General features: G+C 38.6%; 1 protein-coding gene across 3 annotated transcripts in view; it reads left to right on the top strand.

Moving 5' to 3' along the window:
• Positions 1-14,776, top strand: part of ube3d (ubiquitin protein ligase E3D) — a 73,667-nt gene extending 58,891 nt beyond the window's left edge. For 2 of the 3 annotated variants that reach the window (XM_056761707.1, XM_056761706.1), the window contains exons 9-10: positions 959-1,097; positions 14,599-14,776. In XM_056761707.1, coding sequence (XP_056617685.1) covers positions 959-1,097; positions 14,599-14,643 — 184 coding nt within the window. In that variant the 3' untranslated portion in view covers positions 14,644-14,776. Of the gene's footprint in view, positions 1-958; positions 1,099-14,598 lie in introns of those variants that run through there. The other variant, XR_008908460.1, reaches the window with a different exon arrangement.
• Positions 14,777-23,253: the final 8,477 nt, after the last annotated feature.

Raw genomic sequence — 23,253 nt, 5'->3', positions numbered from 1 at the left:
GCGGCGTTAAGTTTCAATTAATATTGGTTTAAAATATAAAGTTATAAATAATTCGGCAACGACAGTGATGGGTAACGATAGTAAAATACACTAATAATAAGACCAAGAACAAATGTGAGGTGAAGCAAGTGTCAGAGGATACAAACTAGCCGCCGGCAGCGAACTTCATATAAACTTCATATGAGAAGAAAAAAGTAGCATACAATAATTGAACAATAATGTTAAAAATGTGCTATCAAGTTTAGATGTTTCCACAAGTGCCATCCCTCTCAAATATTATCTAGAGCCCTGTTTAAATCTCAAGTGTGGCAAGCAAAAATCACAAGAAATTGTAACATTGAACCAAAATAGTTATATAATCAAAATTATTGTTATATATATTGAATTTGGAGATAAGTTTATCTCCCAGTGTATTTAATTATTTCATAGTACATGTGATCTGGACTGCAGTTAAATTCCGGTCTGTATTTGGCTATTGCAAAATAATATAACTATTTATATTTAATTTAATATGTTAATATTAATTAATATTATTAATTCATTGTATAATAATTGTATAAAATAAACAATTTGTTATATTTTGTTTGGTTGCATTTAAAGAAAGCGTATGTTACATTGATATTTAGCCAGTCTAAATTCAAAATATTGGAGAGACAATTTTAGCCAAGTTACGGTTCTTCTCTGTTTCTTTAGATTCTTATCAGAAATAATCTACAGGCACGTTATTGTTTGCGAAATGTGTACCGGTAGTTAAGGGCAGTCCATCAACGTGTGTATGCGTAGTAACGTTTGTCAATGCTGTCACATTAAAACCGTGTTTATCTTCATAACAGATTAATGTCCACATTAATAAACCTATAGACATATGGATGCATTTTGTAATATTATTTTCACACATTTGTAAGTCTATGTCACAGCCATTCACTTTGTCCCTCACTTTCTCTTTTCTTTCTTCTAGTACTATAGATGACTGGGAGAAGGATATCAGTGTGCACCCTTTGCTGCTTCCTCAGAGCTCTTGTGAGGTGCTCCAGACACTTTTGATCTCCAGCACCTCCAGGCTGCCTCCATCTGTGCGCTACATGAACTCATATAAGGTGACATACTGCACTGATGACACACACACCATACCAGAACCAATGACAAATGCACAGTAATCTGCTGCTTAGTCATTATACTTCACCACAAGCAACAAATGTCTGCTTCCATACAAATTCCAATTTTGTGCTCTACACTAATCACTACATTTTATAGTTTTTTTTTTAAATAATGAATTATGTTATGTAAACCAGAGTTAAAACAGCTAAAATAATTTAACTATTGTCATAAGATTGTTTTTAACTCTGAAGACACAAAACTTAATGTTTAAGGAAAGAGGTTCTGGTCAGCAATTGGCAGTCGGTCTTCACTGAAACCAGGCAAGCTGAAACATAGGTTCATTGAAGCACAACACATTCTGGGCAAGGTTGACTTAAAGCCCTGCTGTAATGTAATCTTGTAATCTGAGGTGCCCAAGTGAATAGTTGAGTAGTAATAGTAATGGTTCCTGAATAGCTCTTGAAGGCTGCAGTTTCAGTGGCAAACAGATGGATCACAGTGGTTTACTAAAGTCAACTGATTTTCCAAAACAGTGGAGCAGTCGATTAATGCACCGAAAACAGACCTACCTCAAGTATTAGTTGTCTTTTTCTGTAAATCCAACTCAACTCAACTTTATTTATATAGCGTTTTTAAAATTTCCATTGTTACAAAGCAGCTGTACATGAGACATATTGACTACAAGTAAAACAACTAAAGTCATAAACCTGTAAAAACAAGAAAAAGGTAAAAACACAAAAGAAAAAAACATGCAAATGCTCCACACACAATATGCATACATACTTACACACATCGACATAGATGCAACAAGTCCATCAGTTGTTGTTGGATATGTTCCTGTTTCCGGTTGATCTAAATAATGCTGCCTAAACCCTCTGAGGATTAATATTATGGAAGTGTAGTGTATGAAAGATTGAAAAGATGCGTCTTTAGTCTAGATTTAAACTGACAGAGTGTGTCTGCCTCCCGGACGGTGCACGGAAGAACATTCCAAAGTTTAGGCGCTAGATAAGAAAAGGATCTACCACCTGCACTTGATTTTGAAATTCTAGGCATATACCAACTGACAGGACGCCTGCGAGCGTAATGCAAGTGGAGGACTGTAATACTATAGAAGTTCACTCAAATACTGCTGAGCTAGTAATAAGCAAGATCTTAAAGTTAATGCGATGCTTTAAAGGTAACCAGTGCAAGGTTGACAGAACTGCCGCGTTTTGAACCAGTTGGAGTTTTTGTAATAGGCCTGCAGGGCAACCCCCTAAAAGTGCATTACAGTAATCTTGTCTTGATGTCATGAATGCATGAATTAATTTCTCTGCATCTGACAGTGACAGCATATGACGTAGTTTAGATACATTCTTAAAATGGAAAAATGCAATTTTACAGGTGTTTGCGACATGGCTCTCAAATGACAGATTACTATCGAATATAACGCCAAGATTCTTAGCTAACGACAAGGTTTTTATGGAGCATCCATCAATAGTTAAGCAGTATTCTTGGTTTTCGGTCCAGTAAGTAACACTTCTGTTTTCTGTGATTCATGAGGCTTCGAGGAAATTTAAAGTTGAGTATCATTAGCATAACAGTAAAAGCTAATTCCGTGTCACTTTATTATATCTCCTAGAGGTAGCATGTATAATCCGTTAATGCCAACGTAATTTTCGAGTCTATTAAGGAGTACACTGTGGTCAATGGTGTCAAATGCAGCACTTAGGTCTAGCAGCACCAATAACGAAATACAGCCACGGTCAGACGCAAAAAGCAGATAATTTGTAAGTAACTCTAATCAAAGCAGTCTCTGTACTGTGACATGCTCGAAATCCAGACTGGAATTCTTCATTAATGTCATTCCATTGGAGGAAGGAGCATAATTGAGTTGAAACTACTTTTTCCAGAACTTTAGATATAAAAGGTAAATTCAATCTAGGCATGTAATTCCCTAGTTCTCTAGGGTCGAGTTTGGGTTTTTTGACAAGGGGCCTTATAACAGCCACCTTAAATGCTTTTGGCATATGTCCTAATGTCAGAGATGAGTTAATAATAACAAGAAGAGGATCTATAATTTCTGGGAGCATTTTTTTCAGTAGTTTTGTAGGTATAGGGTCTAGCATGCATGTTGTTGATTTAGATGATCTAATGATTTTAGACAGTTCATCGTGATCTACGGTAGATAATAATTGCAATTTCTCCTTAGGGGTGCTGCAGTTAGTTTGTTCAGCGGGTTTCTCACTTCTGGTTGCATTGTTATATTTTTTTCTCTAATATCTTGGATTTTACTAGTGAAGTGGTTCATAAATTCATCAATGTTATGCTGATAATCAGAATCAAAAGTCGCTGACGACCTAGTTTTTGTTAATTTAGCCATTGTGTTAAATAAAAACCTAGGGTTGTGATGGTTTTCTTCTATAAGTGATGAAAAGTAGGCAGATCCAGACGTTTTTATGACATTCCTGTATTTTTTGAGTACTATCCTTCCATGCTCAACTCAACTTTATTTATATAGCGCTTTTTACAATTTTCATTGTTACAAAGCAGCTGTACATGAGACACATTGAATACAAGAAAAACAACTAAAGGCATACCTGTAAAAACAAGAAAAAGGTGAAAACAACAAAAGACAGACATACAAATGCTCCACACACATAATATGCATACATACTTACACACATTAACATAGACGCACACGCGCAAACACACTCGCGCACGCACAGTGAAAGCACACAGGAGAGAGAACCACAGTTCAAATATTAAACGGACTATAAATTCTTATAAGCAATATTAATTATGTCTAACTTCTAAATTCTAAAGCAGCACCCCCGGCCAGGCAAATAGTGCCAAACAATATGCAAACGGTGGCGAGGAACCCAAAACTCCAATCGAGAAAAAAAAACTCAGGAGCCACCCAGGGGATTCCATTTCCCCTTTGGCAAAAGCTGCTGCCTCTGCACAAGCTCAACAGTGCTTGCACAACAAGGCTAAATAAAAAATAAATAAACTTACGAATAAGATAAATTATAGATTTAAGATTATCATTAACAATCTAATAGCATGCTGTACGAAATACCTCTAATTTAGTTTTCTTAAAGTTCCGCTCCATTTTCCGGGTTGCTTTCTTTATAGCCTGAGTGTGTTTATTATGCCACGGTGTTGGGATGCCATTTTTAATCTTCTTTAAACGTGAGGAGCAACTGTGTCTCATGTTTCTGAGAAGGTGGAGTTAAAAAAATGTAAATGTCAAGATCTTAAACGTTTTTACTCATGCTAGAGAATTGAGACAATTCAGGCAGATTATCGAGAAATGCATCTTTGGTAGTTGAAGTAATTGATCTACCATATTTGTAAAAAGGAGTTTGATTTGCAGCCGTTGGCAGGTGAAGCAAACATAATATCAGATAACGATACGAAATGTCTTCACTCTGCTGAAGGATTGTAACATCGTCCACATTTATGGCGAGTGCTAGTTCTCATAAGAACCCACCAAATTCTTTAATAAAATCTGTGTGGTGCCCTGGAGGCCTATATACAATAGCTAGAATATATTTTTTAAATGTTTTGTCCTAAGTATTAGGTGTTGATACGCGCAGTACCATGACTTCAAAAGAATTGTATTTAAAATAAGACTTCTGAGAGATGCTAAAATAATTATTGTGAAGTGCAGCGACACCTCTCCCTCTTACCTTTTAGACGAGGCTCGTGTTTATAGTAATAATCTTGGGGAACGGATTCATTTTGAGTAATTTAATCACCTGGCTTTAGCCATGTTTATGTCAAACAGAGCATGTCTATTTTATGATCTGTTATCAAATCGTTAACAAAAAGTGCTTTATTTGAGAGAGATCTGATATTAAGGAAATCCAGTCGTAACAGTTGATTATCTGTATTTTGTTCATGATTTATTTAACGTTTATTCAATTACTTTCAAGAGGTTTACGCATTATTTTATGTTTGCTAATCCGGGGGACAGACACAGTCTCTATTTTATGTTCTTTGTGAGAAGGGATTATTACATGTTGTATATTTTGTGTATTCTACAACGTGAGATGGCAAGCAGACAGTTGGTTAAGCCATTCTGTCCCCTCCCTGACCTCGGCCCCAGGTAGTCAGCCTCTAGCATTATTAAGACTGTGTGCCAAATTTCTAGAGAGGAGGGAAACCCCATCCCAGGAGGGATGGAGACCATCTTGTTTCAACAAGTCAGGTCTGCCCTCAAAACTCTTCCAGTTATTTATAAAATCTATATTATTCTGCAGGCACCACTCAGACAACCAGCCATTTAGTGATGATAATCTGCTATAAATCTCATCACCACGGTAAGCAGTGAGGGGGCCAGAGAATATTACAGTGCCTGACATCGTGCTTGCGAGCTCACACACCTATTTAATATTATCTTTGGTGATCTCCGATTCACGGAGTCTAACATCATTTGTGCCAACGTGAATAACAATCTTACTGAATCTACGATTAGCCTTAGCCAGCACATTTAAATTTGACTTGATGTCAGGCGCTCTGGCTCCCGGTAAACATTCGATTATGGTGGCTGGTGCCTCTATGTTAACGTTCCGGACAATAGAATCACAGATCACTAGGGCACTTTCACTAGGTTTCTCAGTCAGTTCGTCCACTGAGCGGGGAAAACCTGTTCGAGACTTTAATCGGAACGGTTGAGTGATGTTTTCTCTTGCGACTATGCCGTCTCACAGTCACAAAGTTTCCCAGCTGCAGGGGATTTTCAACCGGAACCGAGCTGTGTGCGCTAACGTTGCTCGCATCCAAAGTGTTTTCTATGGTCCTTACAATCTTACTATCCTCAAATAAAGATTGGATGCGAGACTCTAATTGTAAGATCTTCTCCGTCAGCCTTACTACTTCCCTGCATTCCCTGCAACTTCCTGCATTGATCGCATGTAAAACCCTCGCCGCTGACAGAGAAGGCTTAGCTAAACATATAACATGAGGTGCAAGTAACAACAATAGGAATAGAAGTTATGACTCACCGGGTATGAAGTGCAATCCTAACTTACCAAGGTTGCTTGATGAGTCTTAGTATATACACTTAAAAAGAGAAACAGTTAGCACACAAGACAAATAGGGGGATATGATATTCCACAGTGTAAACAGAACGCAAGCTAACATGCTAATACTATGCTAGCAGCGTATTAAGCAGTTTCAATTAATATAGGTTTAGAATATAAAGTTATAAATATTTCGGCAACGACAGTGATAGGTAACGATAGGAAATACACTAATATTAAGACCAAGAACAAATGTGAGGTGAACCAAGTGTCAGAGGATACAAACTAGCCGCCGGCAGCGATGCAATCAGGAACCGGAATTCTCCCCACCGGAACCAGTTTTGCGCATTACTAGATTGCAAAGGACACTTTCATTCAACCTTCTTATATGTGACTGTGCATATGCGGTTTTCTTTTTTACTGATTTAGCTAATATGTTAAAGTTTTTTTACTGATTTGACAGTTTTTAATTGCCCAACCAAACTTACGTCAGGACAATTTTGTCGCATATCTTATGCAGGATTTTCTTTTGAGTTTGAAAAGTAGGAAAAGTTTCAATCTCAATCTTAACATGGCTTTAATTGCACATTCCTGGTCTTATTGTGCAATTCTGACACATTTCAGTCTTTTTTGAGTGATTCCTGGTGGATAAAATGTGCCCGATGATAGAAGTAAAATGGGTTGCAAGTCACAGTATTCATTGAAAACACACACACAGTAATTGTCAAGCTAGAACTCAGTAATGAGATTGAATAATATCTGATTCAGTTACAGGACAGACAGTGACCGCCCTCCTTCTGTTTGGTCGTGTAAAAGTGTTTGAAAATTCTGTGAAGAAGAGTTATCTGTTACTTAATTGTTAACTAATAAGAGCAGTTAAATATGACCTTGGCTCTGATACCAAACCAAGTAAACTGCGTTGAAGCCTCTGCTGTTTCTGTATGTAGCTGTCGGGCTGTTTCTGTAGGTAGCTGTCGGGCAGTGTCTTTTCTGAAATGGTACCACTGAAGTTAAAACAATCTACATAGATGACATGCTACAAAAATAGCAATCCTATACTGATCCTTACGACATTCATCTCGCGTTTGGTTTCAATACTTTGACATCAATATGTTTTAAAGATGGCCCAATGATTAAAAAATGTCTGTGATTATCCCACTGTACATATATTTTGCTTGCATGAACTGCTAGTTTCCAGAACAGAACATTTTCTGTTCACCTCAGATTGTCTGCAAGGTGATTAGCATCTCACAAGCTTGTTGTTAAACATTATTTCTTTTTGGCCCTTCTTTTTGTTGTCACACATTCAGAGAATTAATTGATTTAGCCATACTGCAGCTATTCTCCAGTATGCAGAAAACTATCATTCTTCTTGCCAATTTGTGCAGTGCTCTGATAAGAAAATGGCAGGCAGCTGTAATGAAGCAGATGTGCTTTAGGGAATGTTGCTTACACTGTACTGTGCTGGGAACAAACACTTGGATGTAAATGACCTGAATAGATACAAAAAGTTTACTAAAATATTCAGCCCCTCAAAGTTGTCATGAAGGGCAAAATAAGCTTTATAGACCAAATATTATTTTTTGTACCAGGCTGTTCTTTTTTTTCTCTGCTATATAGTTGGGCATTTTAACATGAGGCTCAATGAGATTCTTCTCTGTTTTGGAGTCAGTCTCTAGTGGCCAGTCAATGAATTGCAGTTTAAAGGAGCAGTCTGTAACATTGACACCTAGCAGTTCAGCTTGGTATCTCAGTCCAAATTCGAAATATTTGCGACGGTGTTTCCCCGCCCCTCCTTCTCCTTGGACTCGACGCTTACAGGAGATGCCAGACACTTATAGTAGTGTAATGGAAAGCATAAAGTCTTACATTGAAGTTTATCTGATAATTTATACATTAGCAGTGGTTTTGTTGTTTGCAAATATAACTCAATCAGCAGCTTGTTTCAGAGGTTTCAGCCTCCTCGTGTAAAGACCGACGAGTGTAAAGACCTACGACTCTACCTGCGCGACTCCACCGAGCAAAGACACCGGCAAGGCACATCAGTATACTTAACATACCTTTGCTTTCATTTAATTGTCTACTAACATGTGTTTCAAGTTTATTCCTGTACTACTCCGTAGGCAGCGTTCTCACCCAAGACGCAAGGCACAACACACACACTCTCTTTACACCTCTGTCTCTCTCTATGGGTCTATGAAACTGCCAGTCAGCTATTAACAAGACTCACTTCATCCATGTGTTTGGCAGCCAGTCTGACATTCACATTCATGGTCTTACCGAGACATGGATTTGTCCTGAAGTCTACGCCACACCCGCTGCTCTCTCCACAAACTACTCATTCTATCACTCTCCCCGCCAAACCTGAAGAGGAGGCACAGGTCTGCTTATCAACAATGATTGGAAATATTCCACACTATCTTCCCTATGCAACAACTATTCATTTGAATACCATGCTGTTAATATCACTTTTCCCACTCAGCACAGCGTTGTTGTAGTTTACCGCCCCCCAGGTCCTCTTCACAACTTCATTGAAGAGTTAGATGTGCTGCTCTCATCATTCCCGTAGGATGGCGGCCCTCTTGTTGTCTTTGGGGACTTCAACATCCACCTGGAGAAACCCTATGCTTCTGACCTCCACACCCTCACCGCCTCGTTCGACCTCACGCGCCTCATCACAGACTGTACTCACAGATCAGGAAACCAGCTGGATCTCATCTACATCCCTAACTGCACGACAGATAACATTCAATTCACACCTCTTCACATCTCGGACCACTTCTTCATAACTTTCAACATGCTCCTTCCTACATTCACTACACTATCACCACCACCCGTTTACTTTAGACGGAACCTTTGCGCTCTCTCCTCGAGCACACTCTCTGCTAGTGACATCCTCTCTTCCCTCCAACTTTGTATCTCTAGATGCTCGTGCCACCCCCTCTTGCCCCTGGCTCTCTGACATCATCCGTGAACAACTGGGTACACTCAGGGCTGCTTAAAGGAGATGGCGCAAGACCAAGAATCCTGCTGACCTAGGGGACTACCATTCACCACTCTCCTCTTTTTCTGCTAGTGTTACCACAGCTAAAATGTCTTTCTATACCACCAAGTTGAGGAATGCAACTAACACTCTACAGCTTTTCAAGACATTTAACTCTTCTTTGCCCCCCTCCTCCCCCTCCCACTTCATCTTTGACTGCGGAAGACTTTGCTGTATTTTTCACTGAGAAAACATCATCCATCAGCAAACAACTGCTAGACTGTAGCAGCTCGCATAACAGCTTGCCTTAGGGACATCTCAGCTTGGATGAAAGGGCATCACCTCCAGCTGAACACTGCAAAGACAGAATTACTCGTGTTTCCGGCACACCCTACGGTGCAACACGATCTCAACATCCATCTTGGCAATACCACAATCACTCCTTCCAAAACAGCCAGGAACCTCGGAGTCATATTTGATGAACGGCTGTCTTTCAATGATCACATTGCAAAGACAACACGGTCATGCCGATACGCCTTATTCAACATTAAAAGGTGAGACCCTATCTCACTGACAATGCGGCACAACTTCTTACCCAAGCCCTGGTAATCTCAAGGTTGGACTACTGCAATGCTCTCCTTGCTGGTCTTCCTGCAAAGGCTATCAAACCGCTCCAGCTGGATCAGAACGCAGCAGCACGCCTCATCTTCCAACAGCCCAAAAGGGCTCATGTGACACCCCTTTTCATCTCTCTCCACTGGCTACCGTTCGAAGCCTGTATTAGTCACTAACGCTTGCCTACAGGACCACCACTGGATCTGCACCGGCTTACTTTCACACCCTCCTGCACTCCTACACCCCATCAAGATCCCTGCATTCAGCAAACCAGCGGCGTCTTGTATTAACTTCTCATAAGGAAAGTAAATCGTGTTCCTGCTCATTCTGCTTCACAACTCCTTCCTGCTGGAACATTCTTCCTAACTCTGTTTCCGGTCAACTACATCTCTCACAACATTAAAAAAACTACTTAAAACCCAACTCTTCTGTGAATACCTGACAGACAAACAAGAAAAGAAAAGAAAAACTAACCCTTTCTCTCAACAGGTAGTGGTCTAGCTTTAGTTGACACCAGTAACTTTGTATTGGCACCTAATGTATTATGGCTCCTGAATGACATATTGCTTGTTGATCCCTAACTCTTTGTAAGTCGATTTGGATGAAAGCGTCTGCTAAATGACTAAATGTAAATGTTTCTCATGTGAAAACTGAAGAGTGGATGGTGAGAAGGATAGACAATGACAGGGAAAATACTAGGCCGCCAGGAAATGCAGCTTAGGTATTTGTTGGCAACACATAGGAAAGCATCAAGTGTTATGTCTGATTTTACTCTCCCACTTGATAGAGGGTATGCACGTGACGTCATCGCAAACGTTAAATCATGCGAAGTTAAGCGAGTCACGCCCACTGAGTGGCAGAAAGACTGAATGCAGCAGAATTTACAGTTATACTCTATTTAAATTGTTGTTCCACGATTGATTGCGCATGAGCAAGTAATTGAGATTTCTTTAAGACTTCTGAAGGATAGGAAAAAGCAAATAAAAATTGCTGCAATTTGCCGAAACAAAAAGAATACTGAAACATGGATGTTTGCCAGCAATTTCATAGCAGACTCACCTCGGGTAAGTTATTTTTGTTGAACCATATTATAATAGTGTTACTTACCTACTTTCTACACCTTTACATGTAGTATAAATGTAAATTAAGTTCTTTTAACATTCTAAACAGAGATTGTTACACCACTAAACATATTTTTCTGTAGTAGAAAATGTACTTAAAGCTTTGCTTTGTGTATTTTCCATGTTGTTAAAATCAGGTACAAAATACATTTCTGGAAACTCAATTCCACAATTTTTTTCAATGTCAATGGAAACCTGGTTCCTTTGTAAGTCATAAGGATCACCAGAGAGTCCAACTGCTTCTAATTTCAGCAAATAATTGTGAGTTTTAGTCTCTTTTTCTTTTTTACTCCTACTGTGTTCCGGCATGGTCAAGTAGGAAAGGCACGTCAATGCATACCCTCTATTCTGATTTTGAAAGGCTCCCATCTGGAAGAAGGTATTGTCAGGGAACTGCCAGGAACCACAGACGAGGGATCGTTTAATAAAAATAACATAGAAGATAAGTTATGAGCTTGTGTATGCGTCCAGTGTGTGACACATTTGAGCTGTCCTAGACGCATCTGGTTCGCGACCCCTTTAAGTATCATTGAGACGAACTTGTGCAGTAAGATTGAGAATACTCCTTGTTTATTATAATCAAATTGAATCCAGTGAGAGACCAGTGAGATACACACGCCTAGTGAATTCATGTTCTCAGTTAACTTTATTGAGGAACTAACTAAATGCTACACAGCAAGGTTTGCTTTGTTAAATTAATATGATGTACAATAAACAGTTGCGCTACCAAGCTGCATAGCTTACTAGCCATGACTGATCACACTGTGTTGGGGCTGCACGATAATAAAAATAAAACCAATTTGACAGTTGGCTGTGATTTAATTTTTGATGTATAGCTTTTCATTGAAGTACAATTAAATCCTGCTGATCTGAAAGCCAGAAGGGGCTCAAAGTCCAAATGTGACCTGCAGAGGCCACCATAACACTTATTTCCAGGAAATGCCTAAATGCCTTAAAACATATTTGCAGCCTTGGTATTTCATAATCGCACTAGGCATATCGATTTATGCACAATTTTGTGTTAATTTTGATTTATTGTACAGCCCTAGTTTGTTTGTTTTGTAAATTTGCAGATGGCGTATGCATGTGACGTCATCGTTTTCAGTAAATAGTTTTTGTCAAAAACCTGCATTTTGAGATCTGTTTTCAAATGTTTGCGATTTCAGTCACCCAAAACACTGTTGTCGTGTTAACGAACATCCACAACGGATAATAAGTTTTTCCTTTAGTTGAAAATGGTCTTTTGTTAACAGCATCTAAATTCCTTTTTTGTTTGCCTCCCAGGATTTGCTATGGTCTCCTCTGGCCACCCCTATTAAAATTTTCTGGGGGCATCACTGGGTGTTGAGAGGGGAGTCTGAAGAATCTTGTCTCCAGACTCCGATAAGCTAGAGTTGCAGTGTCACCTGCCGTTTATAATGTACAAGTTTTTCATTTAATTTATTTGTAATTAATTCATATGAGTTTTGATTGCCTGTTAATGTTTTAATGTTTATCAGCTGGAAATAAACCACCCTGAGAGTGATCCTAAAAATATTATTCCTGTATTGTACTTCTAGTGTAGACTTTTGTGACATTCTGTTAATTTGAGAATTATTTAAAAAATAATAAAAATAAATAATTTAGTTTAATAGTTATTATGGTTGGAAAGTGTTTGTCCATCGCAAAAAAATTCTGAATTGATTCTTAGGGTCAAAATTCAATTCAGAATCTATTCTTGACATGCTATGATATTTAAGGGTATCTCATGGCCTTTAGTGTGTTTGACACTGCTATTACTCCATGCAGGTTACTATCAAACCAATACAACATAGACCCGTCTTTTTCATACTGGAAATATAATAAAACAGCTTATACAGTATGAACAACCGTGTGGGGCCAGGGCCGTATTATCCAATTGGCATTATGGGCACCGCCCCAGGGATCCATGCGGGTTTGGGGCCCAAGAAGGAGGAATGAAATTTCACTTATCAATGGTTTCACTATATTCATTCTGCCGTTTGCCTCTCTGGCTCGCACAGACGCAAGTGCGCACTCAAAACAGTGTTTCTAATGTAAGCAAGTCTGTCTCGTGATTTAGTAACTTTTACAAGCCCTTTAGCAGCTTTTGTTCAGGAGAAGCACATAGCGAAATATCCAGTGACCTTCCGATAAACCCGGTCCCTCTTTCCCCGCCCAGGGATCGTCTCAGGAAGAATCCAGCACATTCGACAGGTGACTCCTGTATGAAATGAGTACAAAACATCCTGTCAAAAAATATAAATCAATAAATATGAGATGAAATGTGGACCAAGTGGGCAGACCAGGGGGCTTTATGCAGTGTATATTGTTTGCCCCAAACTATTTACTATGAACAAACTATTTACAAAAAAATTCTTACGTCTAGTATTAATATTGTATTTTTAAATTCTTATGTATCTACATATTTTTTTACATTTATATTTATTTTACAATTATTTATCTTTAGATTTGATGAAAACATAAAAAGATCTATTCAGATTACGATAATTTTCACAGCAATATAACTTTCTGCTCATTTTAGAGAATCCTGTCACAAACTAATCCATGTCCATCCATGTGTTATTGGTTTTTCATGAGCTAAATGTACACGTTTTTTTCCTCTCATGTGAAGCATCATTGTTCGGCTGAATGGTGTAAAACCATCACCTGTCGAGTAAACCATTTGGGTGGATATTATTCATGTGTCATTTTGGGTTCGGGATTGGGAAATAATATGCGCAGGCGGAATGCGGATCCAGTAGTCAAGACTATTTCTACTCGCCTCAGCAGCTGATATGCTCTTACACAGGCTTATTTGTGTTCAAGCTCTGTCTGAAGAGATGCTTTCTAATTGCTGCACGCATTACAGCGTTGAGCACTGTAGCCAATCCCGTGCAACCAATGGACAGCTATAGTGAGGCCTCCATACACTTATCACCATTTAAATAGACATTTTAGCTCATCATACTTCTGGTCACTTTTCTGCATGAAGCTTTTTTTAGTCTTGATGGCAGCTTAACCCTTAGAGGCTTTGGTATAATTCTAGAAAAAAGTTAAGGGAAACTTAAGCTGATGACAGCTGTTCATCAAATATGACTCAGAGGTTCCTGGCTCTTTTGGAAGGAGTGATTGTGGTATTGCCAAGATGGATGGTGAGATCGTTTTGCACCATGGGGTGTGCCGGAAACACGAGTAGTTCTGTCTTGGCAAGGTTCAGCTGGAGGTGATGCGCTTTCATCCAAGCTGAGATGTCCTCGAGGCAGGCTGTAATTGTCTGGGTGAAACGTGATATAGATCTGGGTCTCGTCAGCATAACAGTGATACATTAATCTTAATTCTATCATTTTTATATTATTATTTAGCCTTGTTGTGCAAGCACTGTCGAGCTTGCGCAGAGGCAGCAGCTTTTGCCAGAGGGGAACTGGAATCCCCTTGTTGGGCGTAGGTTCTGCATGCTTGTCTGTGTGTGTGTGTGTGTGCGTGCGTGCATGCTGGTGTGTGTGTGTGTGTGTGTATGTGTGTGCGCGCGCCCTTGTTTGTGTGTCTATGTCTATGTGTGTTAGTAAGTGTGCATATCGTGCGTGTGGGTATGTCTGTCTTCTGTGTTTTCACCTTTTTCTTGTTTTTACAGGTATAATTTTAATGTTTTGCTTAGTCAATATGTCTCATGGACAGCTGCTTTGTAACAATGAACAATTTACAAGCGCTTTATAAATAAAGTTGAATTGCGTAACATGCTATTCTAAATTTTGCATCTCTCTCTCTACAGGTGGCATACTTAGGATGTGATAAATACATCTCAATAACACATTGATCCAAATGGTTCAAATGGTCTCCAGTTTCTCATCATATACATTATCTGGAAGCTTTTCCTTAAGTAGACTTTTAAGGGCTGTAAACATGTTACATTGCAAGTTGATATTAAAAATGTTTTGTGCAAAACCCTGTGTTGTGTTGTGTTGTGTTGTCTTTTGTTGTATTGGTTTTATTTGTTTCCAAGTCTGCATGATAAACTGATAAACTGGGCCTAAGGTGTGTTTAATTTAGATTTTAAGGATGTACTTCACATTGATGTGTGGCCGTTGTCATAGATACATCATTAAAAATCATTCATGCACTCTTAACATGAATCACCAATGATTTAACTGGATAGACTCTATGAATTAAATATGACAGTTCTTTGACCTTATTTGTGATGCAATCAGTATCAGGTGTCTTCAATATTTTACTCCTATCGAAACATTTTTGAAATATAGAATTCCATTGAGTAGCAACAGCAAGTATACCTTTAGATTGCACAAGGGAACGTCAGAAAATATTATTGCATTTAAAACTTGTAAAATCTTTGCCCTGTTACATGAAACAAGAAGTAAATTCTTCTATTGTTTGCAAATAATTATTACCTCCAAATAGTTTCAGCACTTCCTTGGGGATAGCATGTAAAAACAAAAAAATGTTGAATAGGATCCAGAGAAAAATTATAAATATGTAAAATTAAGTATAGCTATATAAATTCCCAATCAATTGTTTAACCCAAATAACTCCAATTAGCTTTCCTGTAGCTCAGTGGTTAGAGCATTGCGTTAACAACACAAGGTTGTGGGTTCGATCCCAGGGGATTGCACATGACTAGGTATAAATGTATATGATATTCCAATATAAATCGCTTTGGATTAAAGCGTCTACCAAATGCATAAACGTAAATGTAAACTCCCCATCAAGTTCCAGCCTCACCATTTGCGGAAGTCATTCACACGCTCCCTGGTCTCCTCCAGGAGCAGCATCAGGCCCTGCTGGTTCTACAGGGAGAGCAGGAAGTCAGATTCCAAAGGCTCTTCCTGGCCCAGTCAGATTACCGCGAGTTTCTCCGGAGCCGGAATACTCGAGGGGAACAAACCGAGGGAGCATCAGCGGCAACCGCCCCTTCGACTCCCCTGCTGCTCTATAAGATGGGACCTCAGGACGACCCGGATGCCTTCATAGATCTTTTCGAAAGGTCCGCAAGGTATCTGGCTGGCCCCGCGAGAGCTGGGCTGCCCGGCTAATCCCACTGTTGTCGGGGAAGGCCCAACTCTTGGCTCAACAGCTGCCAGTTCAGAACCTCCTGGATTACACAGACCTTCAAAAGGCCCTCTCTCCTTCCTTCCATTACAAAGAACCCTGTTACAGTAGGGTTTCACTAAAGTAAGGTTCCATGGTATTCAGGTGCTCATTCGGTTCTTGATTAAATCAGTCGTTTTGAACGAAACTGTTGAATGATTCACTGCCATCGATTCACCATTTTGGTTCTACACTAACATTTACTGTAAGCCTAACATTTCCCTTTATAGGCATTGCTGTATAAATTAAATTTGTAACAGATTTAAATTATTTCCCACATGTAAAATAGGGACTGGTACCATGGCTCCACCTTACTTCACATATATCCTTTTGTGTTTTTTCATCAAATATTTAATTTAAATATGAGTAAATGACAATCAGTATTTAAACTTTATGATTGTAATTTTACTTTGAGTTAGTAGAGGTTAGAGGTATTCATGGGTCCAAAAATCTGTACCCGAACCCAAAGAGACCCGTGTTTGTGCTACATAGAACCAACCTGGACTCGTACAATATTTTTTACATTGGACCTGAACCCATGCAGATCTTAGAAATGTACTACCCGAACCTCTTATCATTATGTTTTGAAAACAACCTGACTCCCCACAGCCAGCGCTGGCGTGTCATGCAGTAAAGATGTGATGGAGTGAATACTATTGGCAAAATCAGTTTCCTCTAAATTTGGCAGTAAGTGAAACAGTTATGGTGCATTTGCACAAAAAAGCTGAAGAAAGTTGTTGTCAAAGCCCTGTGAGGCAAAAGACATTTGTTAGTAACAACAGGGTGGCGCATTTTGTGCCGGGTTCTGCATCGCGGCGTCGTTATCCTACCTTCCAGGATTTCGGCGCAAATGTAACGAGGTTCTTTGTAATGGAAGGAAGGAGACAGGGTCGGCGTGGCTGGTAAGATTCTTTTATTCCAAAATCATAAAACATGGAGTAAAAGTAAATGATAAATAACTATGGCCTCCTGGCACATAAGGTTCGCTTCTTCCTCGTCCTCAGCCAAACTCTTTCTCTAGATCCTCCCCTCGTGCTTTTATGCTCTTCTCGCCAATCACTGTAACAACAGACAGGTGTTTACAAACGACCTTTGACCTACTTATTTCCAGCCGATTTCCTGTCTCTGTCTATCCGGACTTTGCTAAGCCACGCCTCCCCTGCCACACCTACTTGTGAGTAAACACTCATTGTAAGTACCATTATTTACATAACAGCTTCATGAGATACCTCCTATGATGTTTTTGAAGCTTTTTTTAAGAAGGTTTGGTGTATGCTGCTGCTTCCACTTCACTAACTCATGTTGCTGCCTGCCATCTCATTCCTGATAGTTTGCTGCCTGCCATCTAGTTCATGATTGTTTTTCTGCCTGCCTTGACCATTGCCTGTACTTTTTTGGATTTAGTTTTTTGGATTTTTGGATTTTGTTTTTTGAGTCTCGGAGCCAGGGGCTCCGCCAGGAATTATGGGCTCCATGACAAAAAAATCTGATTGGGCCCCCTCTGTGCAGCTGTTGTCACCACATATCTAGGACCTTACTGTCCCATCAAAAGCTTTACATAACTCTAATTGAAATCTTGCAACTGTCTTGCTTCCAGTAGTTCAATACTAGAACAAGCACAATATTTACTGCTGGTGATTTGTACATGCGTCCAAGTTTAGTATGCAGTTCACTATTTGATGCAAGATTAAAAGCTACCATAAAAAATTTGCTGAAGGCTATCTTTTACAGTCTTTATGTATTTTTATTTAAAAATTTGACAAAATTGAAAATTCTTGTAACATAATAATTATAATTATTAATGAAATATAAAAAAAAGAAAAACGAACAAACTTAAAAATTAACATCATCCTCTCAAAACAATGAAAACGGCAGATTTTTTTACTCTGCTGCACATATATGCCAGCAAGAAAATAAAATGGACATGCAAAATGGAATTTCCACACCAGAGTTATTATAGTGCTAAACGTTTCCCTGCACTGATTAAATGGTGATTAAATGTAGACTAACACTAGTCTGTTGTTATCTTATTTCACTATGGACATTAAGCCAACAGGATTATACCACTCACAGACTATAGGCCTGTGGTTCTCAGCTCTGGCCCGCGAGATCCAGAGTTTCTCCCCAACTCTGATATAAAATACCTGAACAAGCTAATCAGCATCTTTACAACAGATGCGTTCAACTAAATGCGTCGCTGCGCAAATCTATCATAGTATCACATTTAAGTACCGCAAAAGAGATTCAAGTGCAGATTGCGCGGTACACTGTTATCCCTGAAGTTGTTTCAACCCAAAATTATTTAGTACAATAAACATAAACCCTAACACTTTTGCTGTATTATTCACTTTTTTGAGTTAAGTGCACGATTTTCTTATGTTTTGTAAGTCTACCACTTGTTTTAGGTTCAATCAATGTAAGTAAGCTTATTTTAGTCAGTTGTCATGGCAACGGGCTGAACACGAGACAGAACCGAACACGAGACAGAACCGAGACAGCCGTCAGAACACTGGAACACACAACACGATTGACTTTGGCGTGTTCTCATCAACGTTAACCGCATTTACGTCAACGTTTTCATGGTGAGTTGAATCTCTTTAAGCTTTACTCTTAAATAAATATCTGTGGTTGAGAGGTAACAGAATTCGGCGGTAAAAATTTCTGACTTGGACTTTTTAGTAACGCGGGGGTGAATTTGTTTTTAACAAATAAGACTCTTTGACCCATTTAGGGCGTCAAATAGCACTCGGACATTAAAAAAATAAAACGTTCGTTGCTGTTCGTGCTAAGCATGAGTAACCACAGAGACAATATTTCACCAGTTCGGTTTTGTTCATATTAAATTCAGCGCAGTTTCATCAAACTTCACATTTTTGTGTGTAATGTATTTCACAAACTAGCTCCCGTTTACAAAGTGATCTTTTTCATGCATATGATGGATAATATTCCAAGTTAGATATAAAAAAGTGCAACTTCGTGGTCATCAACGTGGTGTTAGCTAAGCTAGTTAGCGTTGCTTCATATTTTTGTCGGTAATTAAGGCTTTCTGTAAATGCAGCGGAACTTAATCGACACAAAACATTACTTTTGTATGTTCAGTGTTAACCAGTGTATGTTAACAAATCGATCTTTTTCATACAAGTGTTGGATAATATTCCAAGTTATATATTTAAAAAAAAAACGCAACCACATGCGCATCAACGTGGTGTTAGCCAAGCTAGTAAGTTACTTAATTTATTTTAACACTAAGTCTGCTCTCCCATGTCATGCTTGATAACATAACAGATCATACGTTTTAAATACAGTTTGCCTTGTGTTTAACTGATACCTTTTTGAGAATAGAACACAAATAATATTTAAAAGCAGATAAAGATATTTCAATATTTAATTTACAGATTTTTATGCAAATGATTGACGAAGTACTGTACATGCAAATAACTAAAGAGAAACGTGTTTGTTAAAAGTTCATAAAGAATATTAGAAAGCTAAAATTTGTTTTCATATTTTCTACTTTCATAGCAAGTCTTCTGCTGACGAGGAATCATTTCAGCACGTGCCACTTAATCCTCACTAAAGAAACTGAAGCTTTGGCACAGCATCCTCAGTTCTTCCGCCTCCATCCATCCTCTTTTGGCATTATCTTGGAGGGGAATGTTGTGATGGACAATTTGGAAAACCTGCCTCAAGCCATGTGTCTTCTTTTTGGATTGACCTATTCCCTGCATCTTGACTATCCCAAGTGCATTACCGAGACATTTAATTTTATTCAGCAGGTGATGCTATGTTTGGGCAAGAAGGAGCTGAAAGGCAAAGTTTTAGCACTGTCAAATCAGCATGCCTTGTAAGTCTTGTATGTCTTGATTTTATGTAAACTATGCCTGTTCACAGAGTTCGTCAATGTGTTTTTTCCGGCATAGTCATACATAGTAATATTCTTGCCTCTTCATGTTTATGTGTTATATTATAAAACTGTCATTTCTGGTCCTTGATTCTGATTGGCTGAGCGGCGTTCTAAGCCGTTATAAAATACCCCGATATATAACGGCTGACCGCACCACATAGCCTAAATATCTTTTTATTTACTTTATTTAATGAAACCTTGCTAAGCATATGGAGTAACTGTTTTATAAAAGCAATAATCCCCGCGAAGCCGTGGGTTACAGTGCATTTTATAACAGCTAAGGGGCAGTGTTGGGCACGACGCAAAGCGAAGCGTCGTGCCCAACACTGCCCCTTAGCTGTTATAAAATACACTGTAATCCACGGTTTCTTGGGGCTTATTGCTTTATTAAACCATGTAAGCGTACATGTTGTGACTATTCTGAGTTATGCTAATGTTTACGCAACATCTTGATGTGACAATATGTAAAAGTTTGGCAAATGTCTGTGTGGCATATAATTCAGTGTAAGTGTACATACTGTGCCTTTTCAGATTTTGGGAAATGTCTATGCTTTACATTAAAGCAATAATTAAGATTCTTCCCTTTTAGAGCCAGGCACATGTTTATCCAGTCAGTACAGTCAACAAGAACATATGGTGTCTATCTAGAGAAAAGATGCATGCAAAGTAAGAAAGTATGTTTTTCATTTGTTACTATTTGGAAATGTTGAATCTGTTAATTCAAATAAATCTTTGTAAAATGTATTTTTTGTTGTGGCTCATTGTGCATTGAGTAAATTACAAAATAGCAATTAATTTGGACTATTAAAGCAAGTTTGTGCAATTTAGTATTTTGAGTTACCTACACTGATAATTGTTGGTTATTATAAAAGATTAGGTTTGTTCAAATAACTAAAACTCTCAAATATAAATAATAGTAAAGGTTAAGTACTTTGAACGTAAAATCTCTTGTTTGTTCAACGAGACAAAATTAACTTTTTTAGGGGAACGAGTTTCCATAACTTTTTTAAGTTGAATCAACCTATATGGGCTTACAGTGTACGCATTTGAATTGCTCTCGCGGTACTTTAATGAGATATGCCAAACAATCTGCGAAGCCCAACATTAAGTTGAACGGGTCTGTTCCTGAAGTCACTGATTAGCCTCTTCAGGTGTTTTATCAGAGTTAGTGCTAAACTCGGCAGGAAAGTGGATCTCGCGGGCCAGAGTTTAGAACCACTGAACTATAGGCTAGCAGCCTTTCTTGATGAAAAACTGGGTTACAGTTTGACACCCTTTCCTTTGTCTTTCCTCTCTTTTTTCTTTCTTTCCATTTTTGAAAACCAGATTTTAATTGAACGTTATTAGGCAACATTGTGGTCACTGTAGTTCAGGCGCATCTACTGACTGCAACTAAACACCAGGGGAGATACAAGGGAGATACCTCCCTTGGGGAGATACAAGATACATCAGGGGAGATACAAGGGAGATACCTCCATTTCATGCAGATACAAGGGAGGTGGTCGGTCAATATGGATGTTTACTTTTTGGTCAATTTGGTTTTTAAACATGTACTGCCAAAAACAATGAGATCCTTAATTGTATTATTATATAAAAATATATAATGAATGATTTGATAATTTTATATTAGTTTTTACCTATTGTTGTAGCCCTTCTCAGTCATGGGCCCTTGGAATTGTCCTAACATTCCCCCCTATACGGCGCCCCTGCTCGGAGCAGTACGTGACACAGCTAATCAGAGCCATGAATACATGTGAACTTCTATAGTGTTTTTAAAAAGCATCTTAAGGTGCGACCTGTGCCTAAATGCAAATGAGCGTCTGCTCCCCTCCCCATGTGCAAAATAGGGGGTAGAGCGCTTACACGTGTGCTTTGGATGACATCAAGAGAAGCAATATTTCAGAAAGCGCAATTATGTCTGTAAAGCTATGTCCAACCAAAACCATACACTAACTGCAATATAATCACCTAATGCCTTGTTCATAAATATGAATTGAATGGAAAAGACAAAAAATAGATAGACCACATATGCTGACCATTTGCTGGATGTATTGTTGTCCATTGATGATTAATCATCTGCATGCATATTACTAACAAACATAAACACGAATATAGCCATAAACATGCATTTAGAGTACATTTAAAGGACAGGTATGTAAAGATCGGCAACCAGGTGTTATTACTTTGTGAGCAGCAATTTTCCTCAATGAGGTTTCCTCAAAACCTCATTGTCTTACAAATGCAAACTCTGTTTCTATCCCCTCCAAGTATTGTCATACCTAGGGCATACGAGAAAACACTTACCTCACAGAGAAAGACACTGCTATAACTGTCTTTCGTTGTAGTGAATAAGCTTTACAGAAATGATGTTGGTCACAAGTCTTCTGAACTGATGGGCACGATGCGTTTTACCACTAACGATACGACATAACACCTGCCTTTGGAATATGTCTCAGGTTTAGCCGTGAATATGTAAACAACAGCCGCTAACATGCTTAAAGGTCGCCTTATATGACCACCTTCAACAAGTATGATTTATTAGGGTCTTCATGAAATGTCTGGACATATTTTGCTTAAAAATACTCAACTCAACTTTATTTATATAGCGCTTTTTACAATTTTCATAGTTACAAACCAGCTGTACATGAGACACATTGAATACAAGAAAAACAACTAAAGGCATATAATTGTAAAAACAAGAAAAAGGTGAAAACAACAAAAGACAGACATACAAATGCTCCACACACACAATATGCATACATACTTACACACATTGACATAGACGCACACACGCAAACACACACGCACAGTGAAAGCACACATAGGAGAGAGAACCACAGGTCAAATATTAAACGGACTATAAATTCTTATATGCAATATTAATTATGTCTAACTTCTAAATTCTAAAGCAGCCCCCCCGGCCAGGCAAATGGTGCAAAACAATATACAAACGGTGGCGAGGAACCCACAACTCCAATCAAGAAAAAAAACCTCAGGGGAACCCAGGCCCAACCAGGGGATTCCAGTTCCCCTCAACAGTGCTTGCACAACAAGGCTAAATAAAAAATAAATAAACTTACCCATGAGGTAAATTATAGATTTAAGATTATCATTAACAATCTAATAGCATTTGAAGTGTTTTAGAAAAATCATGTCAAGTTGCCGCGTCCTTTATCCAGCTCTATCATCTCAGCTCTTGTTAGGTCATCGCTTCCTGTTCTCAGCTCTGCCATCAGGTCTGGGCATGAACTGCATCCTGCGATAACCTTGGAACAAAAAGACAAGACTGACTGAGAGTAGAGTACTGTTCTGCACTCTTTGATGCAACAAGTACATAATTTTGTTGTCGGATGTGTTCCTGGTTCCGGTTGATCTAAATAATGCAGCCTAAATCCTCTGAGAATTAATATTATGTAAGTTTAG

This window comes from Triplophysa dalaica, chromosome 12 (genome assembly GCF_015846415.1).
Source record: "Triplophysa dalaica isolate WHDGS20190420 chromosome 12, ASM1584641v1, whole genome shotgun sequence".
Classification (NCBI taxonomy): domain Eukaryota; kingdom Metazoa; phylum Chordata; class Actinopteri; order Cypriniformes; family Nemacheilidae; genus Triplophysa; species Triplophysa dalaica.
The sequence above is the reverse complement of the archived record's forward strand: the minus strand, read 5'-3'. Positions and strand labels throughout refer to the sequence as shown.